The 16,557-nt window shown below is 43.0% G+C and overlaps 1 protein-coding gene across 2 annotated transcripts in view; it reads right to left on the bottom strand.

The window, feature by feature from the left end:
• RBFOX3 (RNA binding fox-1 homolog 3) overlaps nucleotides 1-16,557 on the bottom strand; it is a 176,221-nt gene that overhangs the window by 43,846 nt on the left and 115,818 nt on the right. For both annotated transcript variants that reach the window (XM_030208618.1, XM_030208619.1), the window contains exon 3: nucleotides 7,243-7,383. In XM_030208618.1, coding sequence (XP_030064478.1) covers nucleotides 7,243-7,383 — 141 coding nt within the window. The remainder of the gene's footprint in view (nucleotides 1-7,242; nucleotides 7,384-16,557) is intronic.

Below are 16,557 nucleotides of genomic sequence, written 5' to 3'. Positions count from 1 at the left end.
TGAGACTGAACCTCATACAAGGGACGCTAAGTTCTGAGATAATGAAGGAAAGACTGAGGTGTGGGTGAAACACAGGTCAGACAAGGAAAGGGCTCACTGGCCAGGAAAACTAACAGTCAATCCGTGCATTCTCCTCACTACAGAGGGAAGCCCCGATTTAATTGTCACTTTCATTGAAATTAATTGCTCACTTTGAAATCAGCAATAGTGACTGTGGCAAAACTGAGAACTTTCATGCTTTGTGATTTGTAATGCTGCCTTATGACACATTGCTTCCCCTTCAGTATTTCCCTTGATTGGCCAGCAGATGGTGTCTGACCTCTGCATTATAGCTGTAGCAGAGGTCTGTTTCCTTTGTAGCTTACCTTCCCCAAAGAAAAAGAGGAAAACCCCCAAGGAGAAAAGTAACCTGCAGTGTCATTGGCCAAGCATCCTCGATGTAATGTTCTGTGCCCAGAATGTGCTAGAACTCCTCAGTCTCAGTTGGGAGTGTGCAGGGAGTAGATCTCTGCACTGAGACCCTGTTCAATTCCTGTGAGCAATTTCTTTTCCTAATCTCCCCAGGTGCTACTTAGGTAGTAAAAAGTGTTCAGCTAGATTTAACATTAAACCTTTCTTATTTTACCTGTCACAGTTTGCTATTTACAAAATTTACTGTTCACTATTCTACTTTTTTGATAATAAACCTATTAGTTTCTTAGCTCTGTTGTCCTGGACTGCCTAAGAATACACTTGCGGGTGAGAGACTCATCCAGGACCCAGTGGTGGGTGAAGGGTATGCCAGTAGCTGCACATGCGCAGGTGCAGGTGGGTCTGGGCAGTGCTGGGTAGGACCCTCCAAGTGGCCACAGGGTTAACCTCAGGTGGGTGCTAGGGGCAGCACTCAGGCGTTACATGACAGTGACTAGTTGCTCCAGGCCAGGGGCTAACAAGAAGGTCAACATTCCCACTCTCCACAGCAGTGAAAGACTAATGGGCTCACCCAGTCTTCCCAGTTACGCCAGTCATTCTACTCTCTAAATCAGAGCCATACATTCAAATTAAGAGCATCCTTGAGCATGGGGAAGGGATAATCTCAGAAAATCTGAAGGCAATCTCAATCTGGGAAGCACAGCTTCAGTGAGGCAGAGGTGAAGTGCTGACATACATGGAGATTTTACAAAATACATGTACCGTACACACATTCTTTTTATATTCTCTTTGGAGCAGGTGTAAATTTGTGTGCTTGAGGCTGGATCTAAGAGCCTGTTCTATAAAGTAACAAAGGCACCTTTTAGACTTCTCTTGTAAGTGGAGGAGTAGCCTAGTGGTTAGCGCACCCAACTGATAACCTATAAATTCAGGGTTCAAATCCCACTGCTGCATCTTGTGATATTGGGCAAGTCATCCAACCCTTTATTAAAATTAGATGGGGACAGGGAAATACCTTGTGAATCTGAACAGGGGTAGCCCAAGACAATCTGCCACCTGAGGCAAGTAATAAGCTGCCGCCCTGGCTCCTCCTCCTCCTCCGCTGCCCCCCGCCACGATCTCACATCCTCCCTTCCGTTCCTTCCCCAACCCCCTTCCTCAAACTTACATTTTTTACGTTGTTGTTTTTCAAAAAGCGGTGGCAATTGAGGCAGCAGTGATTCCCATAGGCTGCCCTGCTGCCGGTCCCTTCTCTCTACCGCAGCTCGCCTCTCTGGAGTGGAGGAGTGGCCTAGTTAGGGTGGTGGACTTTGGTCCTGGGGAACTAAGGAACTGAGTTCGATTCCCGGCACAGGCAGCTCCTTGTGACTCTGGGCAAGTCACTTAACCCTCCATTGCCTGCCGCATTGAGCCTGCCATGAGTGGGAAAGCGCAGGGTACAAATGTAACAAAAATAAAATAGATACTATTGGAGATTCTACATGGAATGTTGCTACTATTGGAGATTCTACATGGAATGTTGCTATTCCACTAGCAACATTCCATGTAGAAGGCTGCGCAGGCTTCTGTTTCTGTGAGTCTGACGTCCTGCACGTACGTGCAGGACGTCAGACTCACAGAAGCAGAAGCCTGCGCGGCCACATTGGTGATCGGTGATCTGCAAGGGCTGACTTCTACATGGAATGTTGCTAGTGGAATAGCCATATTCCGTGTAGAATCTCAAATAGTAGCAACAGTGGAGGAGTGGCCTAGTGGTTAGGGTGGTGGACTTTGGTCCTGGGGAACTGAGGAACCGAGTTCAATTCCCAGCACAGGCAGCTCCTTGTGACTCTGGGCAAGTCACTTAACCCTCCATTGCCTGCCGCATTGAGCCTGCCATGAGTGGGAAAGAGCGGGGTACAAATGTAATAAAAAACCCCCCAAAACTTCCTGTTTCCTCGGAGGCAGACCGCAGTAGAGAGAAGGGTCCAGGACCAACGGCAGGGCAACCTATGGGTATTGCTGCTGTCGCCACCACCTTTTAAAAAATAAACAAAAAAAAAAAAGACAAGTACAAGAAAGGGGGGATGGGGAAGGAACGAGAGGTGCTGCCTCCGAAGAGTACCGCCTGAGGCCTCCACCTCATGGAAGGGCCGCCACTGTATCTAAATGTAACTCACTTTGAGCTACTACTGAAAAAGGTGTGAAGTAAATCCAAATACAGAAACAAATCTTGCAACAGCTTCCTCAGAATTAACTGGTCTAAATGGTTTGCCTTTGCCTGCTCATGATTTCAGCTCCTGCTGGCTGTGGGGACGATGTGTATGCGCTTTGCTCAGTGAGGCAAATGTGCTCCTCACTTGTTCAAGTCCTTCATGTGATCCATCCGATCCTTCATTAAACTCTTACATGATTCTCTTTCTTGCATTATTTATTTTTCTCATTTGTATTCCATCTATTTATTTATTATTTTATTTATTGCACTTGTATCCCACATTTTCCCACCTATTTGCAGGCTCAATGTGGCTTACAGAGACCTGTTATGGCATCGCCATTCCAGGGTAACAGATACAATTGGTGTTACAAAAAGATCAAGGATGAGAAATAAGGTCTAAGCAGACAGTTATAGAAAGGTGACTTTCAGAATGAGGGTGGAGTGCTGAAGTGTTGTAGTTAAGCTGCTCCCCAGTATCTCTCCACACTCGTCCTTCCCTACACCCCTTCCCGTGCACTCCGCTCCATGGATAAATCCTTCTTATCTGTTCCCTTCTCCACTACTGCCAACTCCAGACTTCGCACCTTCTGTCTCGCTGCACCCTACGCCTGGAATAAACTTCCTGAGCCCCTACGTCTTGCCCCATCCTTGGCCACCTTTAAATCTAGACTGAAAGCCCACCTCTTTGACATTGCTTTTGACTCATAACCACTTGTAACCACTCACCTCCACCTACCCTCTTCTCTTCCTTCCCGTTCACATTAATTGATTTGATTTGCTTACTTTATTTATTTTTTGTCTATTAGATTGTAAGCTCTTTGAGCAGGGACTGTCTTTCTTCTATGTTTGTGCAGCGCTGCGTATGCCTTGTAGCGCTATAGAAATGCTAAATAGTAGTAGTAGTAATTTTCGTTGTAGGCCTTGTGGAAGAGATAGGTTTTCAGAGATTTGCGAAAGTTGGTTATTTCGTTAATTGTTTTCAAGTCAGTTGGTAGCGCATTCCATAGCTGCGTGCTCATGTAAGAGAAGCTAGTCGCATGTGTTAGCTTGTATTTTAATTCTTTGCAGCTGGGGAAGTGTAGATTAAGAAATTTGCGGGCTGATCTTTTAGCATTTTTGGCAGGGAGGTTCACGAGGTCTAGCATGTAGGTCGGGGCATCTATCCCTAGGTGGACTCCAAATAAAACATAAACATAATTTAAAACACTGAAACAAAATAAAAGAGTAAACATAAAATGATAACATAGCATATAGAAAAAGATAACACAAACATAAGAATGGACCAATAACAGTTCCCTACTGACTACACATATAAACTAATACAATGTGCTTGAAAAGACCAAAATCCTGCTTAAGAAGCTCCTGACTCAGCGCCTTCTGGTCCTGCTTGACAGTAATTGCAATTACTCTGTCCCAAAGGCCTTCAATTTCCTATATCTGAGAATGTATTTTTGCAGAATGGCTGCACTGTTAACTAACTGAACGCGTTTGGAGAGCAGACTTCCCTCCAAGCCGACAGGTGCAGGCTGCGATCTTTCTAATTCTATATCAGAATGAACAAGTCAGTCTGCTGGGCTGCCATATGTGTGAATGGGATCCTGTTCTTCTGAACCCCTCTACTATTTTATGGTGTCTTTCTGTGTCCTTTACAAATAGCAATTTCCTTTTACATTAAATTGATAACTTTTCATCATTTAATCAGATATGTGTCTACTATACTGCCACCTGTAAGGCTCTAGCTCTGTGGTTACAGACTTCAGTATCATGTAAGACTATTCAAAGTTCAAACCATTCAAAGAGGAAGCCCCAGGACAGGACGCAGACCAAGGCGTAACGAGCAGGACACAGTATTAAGCGCAGGCCACAGTATAAAGAGTGAGTCACACTATAGAGAGCGGGCCACAGTATAGAAAACAACCTACACTACAGACAGCAGGCCACAGTATAGAAAACAAGCCACACTGGAGAGAGCGGATCACAGTATAGAAAACAAGCCACACTGGAGAGAGCGGATCACAGTATAGAAAACAATCCCCCCCCCCCCCCCCCCCACCTCCTGTCCTCGTCATACTTCTCAGTCCAAGGGAAAGGAGGACAGCTGACCATCTCAGGCACAGAACTTTACAGAGACACATGAAAGATATCAAAATCTGAGCATAATCCATACAAATAAAATTGTATTTGCCCTTCATGCAAAGACCTCTATTTCACAGTTCCATAACTAACTGGTGTTCAGGTGGAAGATTTGGCACTTTTGATATCCAGTCCTTCAACTCAGACAACCAACCAAACCAAGAGCCCCATAAAACTTCAACGTTACAAAAGTTACAACACATTTTCCTATTTATGATTAGATTGGCAAAAGTCATGTGTGGTGAAGAGTGGTTTATTCAGGGCGGAGGAGGAGAAGGTTGTGAGAGACATGACCCCTACACCAGGAACAAGAAATGCTTGTGAACATATGAACAAACTGTCTTTAGACATGTCAAAGATGTTTCTGAGTCAGAGAGATTACAGAGAAGTCAAAACTAATTTATACGTAACATTCTCAAGGAACCTTTGAAGACAATGGGTCACGGGTCACAGTGACCTATTAATTATAGCTAATATAGTGTGGCTGTTTAAAAGGGGTGAAAGGGCAGAGCCGGGACCACTGGCTTCTCAGCCCTGATGCCTTTACTGAGAGGAGAGATGAAATTAATAGGACGTTAGGCAGGCAGGGTAGGAACACCGAGCAAACGGTGGAGGGTGTAAGAGGATGCTAGGGAACTGCTTTTTATGAACATTTCTCTGTTAATATCTGGGGATCTATCCACTATTAGAAAATTCAATAATGAAATGAGGAATGGAGCCCCGCTCTTGGTTCTTGTACGAATCAAGATGAGGATAAATGTGCCTCTCATGGCTTCCTACTGAAGTTGGTGGAGGCTCTTTTGTGGATTCTGGGCATATTTGGAACTGTGGAACGCATTACCAAAAGCCTTGAAAACCACGTATGACCAATTAAACTTCTGGAAATCACTAAAACCTTACCTGTTTAAAAAGGTATACTCTACCAATACAACATAAATGTCGATCTCTACAACACACCAAAACTAAAGTACGTAAAGGACATGACACAACTCTTCCGTTGTATGATTCCCAAATGTGGCTGTGCCACATGAACTTTATCTTACAACAACATCACTTTGTATTTGTTTATACCGGAGTCTGCAAACGCCGCTCCAGTACTATGTAAACCACATTGAGCCTACAAATAGGTGGGAAAATGTGGGATACGAATGTAACAAATAAAATAAAATAAATGATTGTGGAGGATGCTTTGGGGAAAAGTGGTGAAGAATGGATTGAGGGGAGGGGCGAAGGACTGAGGGTTGGGTTGTATACAGAACTTTCTGGTCATCTAGTCAATGAAGAAGAATCTGAGCTCTGCAGACTGGATGGACTAATGTTCTCTTTATCTACCATCATCTACTATGTTATAAAACAGAGGCACTTGGATCTGGCCAGGAACAGGTCATTGGAGACTTTAGCAAGGGCTGTTTTTGTTCAATGTAGAGGGTGAAAGCCAGATTGAACTATATCAAGAATAGCTTGAGATGAAAGAAAGTCAAGACAACGGCGGTGAACAGCACATTCCAGTATCTTGGATAGGAAAGGGAGGAGGGAGATGGGGCGATAGATAGAAGGACAGGTAGGGTCCAATGAAGGTTTTTTGAGGAGTGGTGTAACTATGGCATGTTTAAAGGCATCAGGAACAGCTGCAGTGGAAAGTAAAAGATTGAGGATATGATTGATAGAAGGGATGATAGTAGGCGAGATAGTGCTAAGTAGATGGGTGGGAATAGGATCAGAGGAACAGGTAGTCAGTTTAAAGGCGGAAAGAAAATGTGCAGTTTCCTTGTCAGTGATTTAAAAAAAGGAAGAAAAGGAGGCAGGGGTTGAAGGAGGGTTGAGAGAATAGACTGAGGGAAGAAGAAGTGGAGGTGACTTGGTTGAGAATTCAAGGTTAATCTTGTGAATCTTATCTTGAAAGTACTCAGCAGAGAGAAAACTTCAAAGCCATGGGTGGATTGGGGTGGACCTGGGAGTCACCCCGGAGAAGGCTATTAGGATATGAAGATGGGCTGCAGGTCCTCCACAGCACCTGGAAGGCAGCTGGTGAAAGTGCTAGGCACCTGGAGAGAAGGCCCTGGGTGGACATGGAAGTCACCCTGGAGAAGGATGTGAGAATATGCAGATGGGGCAATGGGCAATGGAGGGTTAAGTGAGTTGTGCAAGGTCACAAGAAGCTGCAGTGAGAATTGAACCCAGGTCAACTGGCTCAAGGCCCACCACATACTAGCCATTAGGCTCCTCCTAAACTCCAGCTATTGAAGCAGTGTACAATCAGGTACAGTGGATATTTCTCTGTCCCAGGAGGGCTCACAATCTCAGTTTGTACCTCAGATAATGAAAGATGAAGTGACTTGCCCAAGATCACAAGGAGCCATAGTGGGATTTGAACTGGGTCACTTGGTTCTTGGCCACTGCTCTAACCATGAAACTGCTCCACCCAGATCCAAAGTTAGATGCCAGTGTGACTTCTGTACCCCACCTCAGGTCTTGCCAGGGACAGAAGCATTGACAATACTCACCCCAAACATTTGCCTCAGGTCAGGGTCTCGGAAGCGGAATGGGATATTGGAGACATGCAGTCGTTTGGGTTGTAATGTCTCTGTGGTGTCTGAAGCCGGTAGCTGCTGACAGCTGTCTGTCTCTGCAGTTTCATCTGTCTGCTGGAAAACACATATGTGAGTCAGCAACCAACATAACATGCAGATCATACAGGCACGGGTCAAAGACCAACATAGCTGGCACACACATGTAACATACAACTATATAATCCTCCTCGAAATATCACGACTATATTTCAGCTTTTTACGTTTAGCTGAATGCTCCATACTCAATTCTAAACAACTCTTAAACAGCATGATAAAATGGAGGAAAAAGCCTCAAAAAAAGTTCCTTATAAATATGGCAGCCAGCCTTCTGTATCAAGGAGCTTACATTAGCATCATTGGCAAAAAAAAACCCCTCCATCCGCCATTAAATGTTCAATGTTACTCAATTTTAATTCATACAAATCTCTTTATAGCAAAACTTATCTGTACACGTTGCTCAGCGTTATCAATACGCCATGGCCGATTATGTCCAGAGTTTCGAACCCTCTTCAGGGTCCGTGGCGGATCGCTTTCACTGTTCTGGCATTCGGTACTTTCAAGAAGGGTGACCAGCATTGAGCGAGTGTGGCTACATCCAGATAGAGCAATGAGCCTGCATTTTATATATATACTGCACTCTGAAGCCCTCCAGGTCCCAGTGGGTTTACCTTCCACAAATCCAGAAAAGATCCTTCTCTCTGTGTCCAGAACAGGGCCCAGCCAGTTAAGCAACAAACAATATGCGAACCAGACCCAGAAAGGGAAATGTTTGCAGGAGGAATTCTGATGTAATTGAAGACATAAACCAGGGGCAGAGACGATCCTAGGTCGGCTGCCACCCAGGGCAGATTGCCGATGTGCACCCCCCCCCCCCCGGATGCACGCCGCTGGAGGGGTGCAGAGAGCAGCCGCGCGCCTGTCGGCTCCGCTGGCTCCCTGCTTCCTCTGCCCCGGAACAGGAAGTAACCAGGGCAGAGGGAACAGGGAACCAGCGGAGCCGACAGGCGCGCAGCCGCTCTCTGCACCCCTCCAGCGGCGTGCACCCGGGGCGGACCGCCCCCACCGCCCCACCCTCGGTACACCGCTGACCAGGGGCACCTCACATCAAATTACATATTGCTGCAATGCGTGCTTGCCTAACCCAGCTTACACTGCAAATGTGTAACTCAGGCAATTCACAGACAAAACCAAGGAAAATATAAAACATTGGAAAACATGCTGACATATGCAAATGCTAATAAGTATCGCCTTATTGGGACAGACCAAATGTCCACCAAGCCCAGCATCCTGTGTCCAGCAGTGTCCAGCACCCCATGCTAGGTCAATACTGAGACGCTCATACACAGCTCTGCTGATGCGCTTTCTCTGTTCATTTTATGTAATTTGTAAACTGTGAACCGCTTTGGCACTGAGGTAGAAAGTGTTATATAAAATTAATAAATCCAATCCAATCCTCATTCTTACCCTGCAGCACCCCCTGCTATTCCAGTACTGAGACCCTCACATCCAGCTCTGCTGATGCACCTGCTCTGTGATGCTCTATATTTCACTGTGGTACTCTCCAGAGTAGAAACAGCCAATGGTATTCTGCCATCGTGAAGATATTTAATGCGCAGAAGAATGCTCTAGGGAACCATGAAATTAATTTCTGTAGTGATCCAATTCAGACCTGCATCCAGGACTCCGGCAGATCTATCCGTGTGCACAGTAACGTGTGAAGAGAGGGAAGCGTCTCCCCGTCTCCCACATGTGTGTTTATGTTTTAAACAGCCATATTCTGAAAACAGGTCAAGGCGATTCACACAGTCAAAAATGAAAAGGTAGAAAGGAACGCCATAAAGAAACAGGACAGAAACCATTCACTCAAGATTAAAATATAATAAAACCAAAATGGATTAAAACACAGATGACCTACCTCAGCCTCCCAGGCACATGAGACCCCTTTTCATATTCTTTACTGCTGAAAGATATTAAAAGCGAATTCAAAGTAATGTGTCTTTAATAATGTTTTAAACCAGGGAAAAGTGCAAGACTAGGGGAAAGGACATTCCACAATTTGGGTGCTTAAAAAGAAGAAGGCGGAGTTGGGAGTAGATTCATAATGGGCCATCTTTGGGGACAGAAGAACAAGATGGTGAGCGCGTCCAATGAACGGAAAACCCGATGGGAAGTATAAGGAGTAACAGATGAAGAAAGGGAAGATGGAGTCTCCCAGTGATAAGATTTCAGTGCCAGGCAGAGAATCTTAAAGTGGGATCGATAAGATACTGTAGCGAATGCAAAGAGCAGAGAAGAGGGGTTACGTGGTCAGTCCTATGCAGCAGTGTTCTGGAGGTCTGCAACCTCCGAAGTTGGCGTTTTGTAGTACCTGCATAGACAAGTGTTGCAGAAGTCCAATCATGAAATAATCGTGAAAGCCTGAACAAGTGTATGTAAAGCAGTGGGAGGGAGAAGGTTAAGAAGTGAATGGAAATGGTGAAGAGAGAGAAATAAAACAATGTCAATGTGATATCTGTGTATCAAATGATAATGCTGAATCAAAATACCCAGAGAGCAGAAACAATCTGTTGGATAAATGGGAATGCCAAATAACAAAGGAATAAAAGATGGGGAGGGAGAGATCCAGCAAACCAACAAGGAACAGTTTTCTCAGGATTAAGCACGAGCTTGTGGGACTGAAGCCAAGAGGCTAATTTGGATAAAGGTTGAAGGGTTGAAGGATTGAAGAGCTGGAGATAGTGACGAAGTGGGAAAGATCAAAAGGATATCATCAGCTTAATAGTGAGCCTTAATGTTAGACTCTTGAAGTCAGTGGCGTACCAAGGGGGGGCGGTCCGCCCCGGGTGCACGCCGCTGGGGGGGTGCCGCGCGCCTGTCGGCTCTTCGTTTTCATGCTCCCTTTGCCCAGGAACAGGTTACTTCCTGTTCCGGGGCAGAGGGAGCATGAAAACGAAGAGCCGGCAGGCGCGCGGCACCCCCCTCCCAGCGGCGTGCACCCGGGGGGGGGTTCTTTCAACGGAGGATCGGGGGGTTCTTTCACCGGGGGGGGGGCATTGCGCTGTTCCGGGGGGGGGGGGGGGGCGCTGCACCCGGGGGCGGGGCGCATCAGCGATCCACCCCGGGTGTCAGCCCCCCTAGGAACGCCACTGCTTGAAGTACAGGTGCTAAAGGACTAAAAGAATGAGACTAGAGCTGTACCAAATAGCATCATTTACTATTCGACCTAATATCGATGTTCCATTCAATGTAGAAACTTAAAAGAGTAAAACCTTTCTTCCCAAGGGATATCTTTCGCAACCTGGTACACAATCAATGGTGCTAAGTCACCTAGATTACTGCAATGTACTATATGCTGGCTGTAAAGAGCAAATCATCAAGAAACTTCAAACAGCCCAAAACACTGCAGCCAGACTCATATTCAGAAAAACAAAATACGAAAGTGCAAAACCCTTAAGAGAAAAACTACATTGGCTCCCACTTAAAGAACGTATCATGTTCAAGGTCCGCACTCTAGTTCATAAAATCATTCACGGAGATGCCCCAGCCTACATCTCAGACCTTGTTGACTTGCCACCCAAGAACGCCAAAAGATCAGCTCGCAAATTCCTTAACCTACACTTTCCCAGCTGTAAAGGACTAAAATACAGACTAACACATGCGTCCAGCTTCTCCTACCTGAGCACGCACTTGTGGAATGCATTGCCAATTAACTTAAAAACAATTTACGAACTAATTAACTTCCGTAAATCCCTGAAGACTCATCTCTTCAACATGGCATGCCTTAACGATCAGTAATTGTAGTTGTAACACATCACCACTGTACCTTATATTTTGAACGTTTCATTTCATATCTGTATGCTTAATTCTATGATATCAATCATTCTCTCTATTAACACCAATTGTATTTTCTACTCTGGAATGGCGAATGCCATAACAGAACATTGTAAGTCACATTGAGCCTGCAAATAGGTGGGAAAATGTGGGATACAAATGTAACAAATAAATAAATAAATAAATAATGGGCATTGAGCTTTAAGAAAACAAATAAAAAAAAGCATCAGGAAATCGGAGATGAAATGTAGAGCCCCAGATTATTTGCATTTGAATTTAAATCGTTATTCGGACGAATACGAATAATATATGCAGGGTACTATTCGGGGCAGAACTGAATCAAATACAAATATCCGGTACAGCCCTAAGTAGAACCTTGTGGGACATCACATGACAGGCGATGAGACACTGATGTTTGAGTGGGAGCACGCACCGAAAAAGACCTGATCCCTGAAAAGGAAGAAAACCAACTGAGGACATATCCAGTCAACCCAATCTCCTGAAGTAAAGAGTGAATCAACTAAGTCAAAGGCAGCAGAAAGATCAAGAGAAACATTCCCAGAATCTAACAGAGAATGAACTTCACTAAGAAGTGGATGTAATGGCAGTTTCTGTACTGCGATTGGAACGAAAACCTGATTGACACGAATGCAAAACAGATGACTGCTCAACAAAGGAGAGAAGTTGATCGAACACAATTTTTTCCAGTACTTTTGATAAGAAACTGGCTGATAGCTAAGCTGGTAACAAAGGCTCAAGAAATGTACAGAATTGTACAATGGGTCAGGAATGCTGAGCAATTTTTACATTCCTAGACAGCTCTTCCATCAGTGGGCTGTAGGAAGATAACAGCAGATGCAACAGAAATAGAAACAGCCCACTAGTAAGTAGAAGCCCAGGGCGAGAGAAGGGAGCCCTGCCATTTATCTCAATGTCTATCTCCCTCTCTCACATTCACTCTTTAATCTCTGTTGGCAGCTCGTGATGCACAAAAAGGAAGAAATTCACCTCAGAGAAAAGTTCACCCAATAAGTTTCCTCTCTGTCCCTCAGTCTCTCTTGAGTCCTCATCTATCTCTTTGGACTGAAGTCACCCAGCTTTTGCCCCGTAGGCACCACATAAGCCTCAGTCAATCAGGCCCTTTTCTCTCTGTGATTCTCTTGACTTACTGTCTGACCTCGGAGTTTCACTTCTCCCACTTTGTCTCCTGTCTATTACCACCACCAGCCCTGTTAGAAATGCAGTTCTGTGATGAACCCACAGCTGAACCTGTAAGACAAGGAGGCATATTTTCAAAGCACTTTGGGAGGCTAAGTTCCATAGGTTTCTATGGAACTTTGGGAGGCTAAGTGCTTTGAAAATGAGCTTGAAGGGGTCCTACGTACTGGAGTGCAAAGTGACTTTGTGTGGAAACTAGCACAAAGCACTTGAAAATGCTAAAATTAAATGTTTTGTTGCATTTCTGACATTCACCATGTTTGCAAGGCCATGTCACAATACCACACTTTGCAAAACTCTTCTGCATAAAACCCACCACATCAAAGTCTGGGTCAATTTTCCATTAATGAGCTACTATGATGCAAAATCATGCATAGCAGCTCATTAATGCAAAAAAAGGGAAATGGGGGCATGAAAAAAGCCTGGTTTTGCCATCAAAGTAATTAGAGCTTGAAAGCTGTAGTTACTTCTTCCAACTGATGCCTGGAGAAATAGGCTGTTTGTGCAGCAGCTGAGGAATTTAAAGGGCTCACTAGCCCAAATGAGAGGCTCCTGATGCTCTCCCCCCGGGGGTACCTTCAATCCCGAATGACCCAATGGGCCCAAGGCTCCCCCACCACCAACCCCAATGCTAAAATATAATAAAAGCACCTGAAGCTCCTCCAGTCACTGAACCCCTCTCCTTCCAAAACTGAAGGCCTGTCCCATTTCCACCCCCTCCCCGGTTCATTCCAAAGGGTCCAGAGGGCGATGGGGTCAGGAGCGATCTCCACATGGTCCTAACCCAGTAGCTGCCTTCATCCAAATAGCACTGCTGCTCCTAGTGGTAGTGTTGTGATACTACCACTAGAGGGTGCAATTGCTAGGGTTCATAAGTGCCATTTGGAGGGCAGTTGCTGGCACAGGAGCAAATGGGATAGGAAGATGAGGGGAGGGGGGAATATGGTGGGCTACTTTCTGAAGGGATGGGGCTTCAGGAAGGGGGTGCTTTTGTAACCTTTTAGTTCTCTAGGCTGGTGAGGTGGGGGCATCAGGTCCACTGGGCCAGCTGGTATCAGTGGTACTCCTGGGGAGGGAAATGGGAGGCCTTTCATTTGGGCTGGTGGGCCCTTTAAATTGGGAGGCCAACTGCTCATTTGCATCTCCTAGCTACATTTTATGTAAATAGGTACTAACCAATGAACACTTTACATGTTAGTACCTAGGCCCCAAGGAATTTAAAGAATATTTTTCAATATTCATTTTTTACACTCCCCGTGATTTAGGAGGATATCATCAGAGTCACTTAAAATAATTATGGTGTTGCAATTTATAGACAGAAAGAGGAGGATTAAAAGAGGAGATGAAGACAAGAAAAGAACAAAGAAAAAAAAAACAGAAAAGAGCAAAGAGAGAAAGACCAGAAAAGAGCAAAGAGAGGAAAATAAAAAAAAAAGCAAAGAGAGGATAAACAGAAAACAGCAAAGAGAGCACGACCAGAAAAGAGCAAAGAAAGAACGACCAGAAAAGAGCAAAGACAGGAAAATCAGAAAAGAGAAAAAGAAAGGAAAAACAGAAAAGAGAGAATGATCAGAAATGAACAAAGAGAGGAAAAACAGAAAAGAGCAAAGAGAGGAAAATAAAAAAAAAAGCAAAGAAAGGAAAAACAGAAAAGAGAAAAAGAAAGGAAAAACAGAAAAGAGCAAAGAGAGGAAAATAAAAAAAAAGCAAAGAAAGGAAAAACAGAAAAGAGAAAAAGAAAGGAAAAACAGAAAAGAGCAAAGAGAGAAAGACCAGAAAAGAGCAAAGAGAGGAAAAATAGAAAAGAACAAAGAGAGGAAAATAAAAAAAAAAAGCAAACAGAGGATAAACAGAAAACAGCAAAGAGAGAACGACCAGAAAAGAGCAAAGAGAGAACAACCAGAAAAGAGCAAAGAGAGGAAAAACAGAAAAGAACAAAGAGAGGAAAATAAAAAAAAAGCAAACAGAGGATAAACAGAAAACAGCAAAGAGAGCAAAGAAAGAACAACCAGAAAAGAGCAAAGACAGAACAACCAGAAAAGAGCAAAGACAGGAAAATCAGAAAAGAGAAAAAGAAAGGAAAAACAGAAAAGAGAGAATGATCAGAAATGAACAAAGAGAGGAAAAACAGAAAAGAGCAAAGAGAGGAAAATAAAAAAAAAGCAAAGAAAGGAAAAACAGAAAGAGAAAAAGAAAGGAAAAACAGAAAAGAGCAAAGAGAGGAAAATAAAAAAAAAGCAAAGAAAGGAAAAACAGAAAAGAGAAAAAGAAAGGAAAAACAGAAAAGAGCAAAGAGAGAAAGACCAGAAAAGAGCAAAGAGAGGAAAAATAGAAAAGAACAAAGAGAGGAAAATAAAAAAAAAAAAGCAAACAGAGGATAAACAGAAAACAGCAAAGAGAGAACGACCAGAAAAGAGCAAAGAGAGAACAACCAGAAAAGAGCAAAGAGAGGAAAAACAGAAAAGAACAAAGAGAGGAAAATAAAAAAAAGCAAACAGAGGATAAACAGAAAACAGCAAAGAGAGCAAAGAAAGAACAACCAGAAAAGAGCAAAGACAGAACAACCAGAAAAGAGCAAAGACAGGAAAATCAGAAAAGAGAAAAAGAAAGGAAAAACAGAAAAGAGAGAATGATCAGAAATGAACAAAGAGAGGAAAAACAGAAAAGAGCAAAGAGAGGAAAATAAAAAAAAAAGCAAAGAAAGGAAAACCAGAAAAGAGAAAAAGAAAGGAAAAACAGAAAAGAGCAAAGAGAGGAAAATAAAAAAAAAGCAAAGAAAGGAAAAACAGAAAGAGAAAAAGAAAGGAAAAACAGAAAAGAGCAAAGAGAGAAAGACCAGAAAAGAGCAAAGAGAGGAAAAATAGAAAAGAACAAAGAGAGGAAAATAAAAAAAAAAAGCAAACAGAGGATAAACAGAAAACAGCAAAGAGAGAACGACCAGAAAAGAGCAAAGAGAGAACAACCAGAAAAGAGCAAAGAGAGGAAAAACAGAAAAGAACAAAGAGAGGAAAATAAAAAAAAAGCAAACAGAGGATAAACAGAAAACAGCAAAGAGAGCAAAGAAAGAACAACCAGAAAAGAGCAAAGACAGAACAACCAGAAAGAGCAAAGACAGGAAAATCAGAAAAGAGAAAAAGAAAGGAAAAACAGAAAAGAGAGAATGATCAGAAATGAACAAAGAGAGGAAAAACAGAAAAGAGCAAAGAGAGGAAAATAAAAAAAAAAGCAAAGAAAGGAAAAACAGAAAAGAGAAAAAGAAAGGAAAAACAGAAAAGAGCAAAGAGAGAAAGACCAGAAAAGAGCAAAGAGAGGAAAAATAGAAAAGAACAAAGAGAGGAAAATAAAAAAAAAAAGCAAACAGAGGATAAACAGAAAACAGCAAAGAGAGAACGACCAGAAAAGAGCAAAGAGAGAACAACCAGAAAAGAGCAAAGAGAGGAAAAACAGAAAAGAACAAAGAGAGGAAAATAAAAAAAAAGCAAACAGAGGATAAACAGAAAACAGCAAAGAGAGCAAAGAAAGAACAACCAGAAAAGAGCAAAGACAGAACAACCAGAAAAGAGCAAAGACAGGAAAATCAGAAAAGAGAAAAAGAAAGGAAAAACAGAAAAGAGAGAATGATCAGAAATGAACAAAGAGAGGAAAAACAGAAAAGAGCAAAGAGAGGAAAATAAAAAAAAAAGCAAAGAAAGGAAAAACAGAAAAGAGAAAAAGAAAGGAAAAACAGAAAGAGCAAAGAGAGAAAGACCAGAAAAGAGCAAAGAGAGGAAAAATAGAAAAGAACAAAGAGAGGAAAATAAAAAAAAAAAGCAAACAGAGGATAAACAGAAAACAGCAAAGAGAGAACGACCAGAAAAGAGCAAAGAGAGAACAACCAGAAAAGAGCAAAGAGAGGAAAAACAGAAAAGAACAAAGAGAGGAAAATAAAAAAAAGCAAACAGAGGATAAACAGAAAACAGCAAAGAGAGCAAAGAAAGAACAACCAGAAAAGAGCAAAGACAGAACAACCAGAAAAGAGCAAAGACAGGAAAATCAGAAAAGAGAAAAAGAAAGGAAAAACAGAAAAGAGAAAAAGAAAGGAAAAACAGAAAAGAGCAAAGAGAGGAAAATAAAAAAAAAGCAAAGAAAGGAAAAACAGAAAAGAGCAAAGAGAGAAAGACCAGAAAAGAGCAAAGAGAGGAAAAATAGAAAAGAACAAAG

The sequence above is a fragment of the Microcaecilia unicolor genome, chromosome 6 (assembly GCF_901765095.1).
Source record: "Microcaecilia unicolor chromosome 6, aMicUni1.1, whole genome shotgun sequence".
NCBI classification, from domain to species: Eukaryota; Metazoa; Chordata; class Amphibia; order Gymnophiona; family Siphonopidae; genus Microcaecilia; species Microcaecilia unicolor.
Note: the sequence above shows the minus strand (reverse complement) of the source record. Positions and strands in the feature narration are given on the sequence as shown.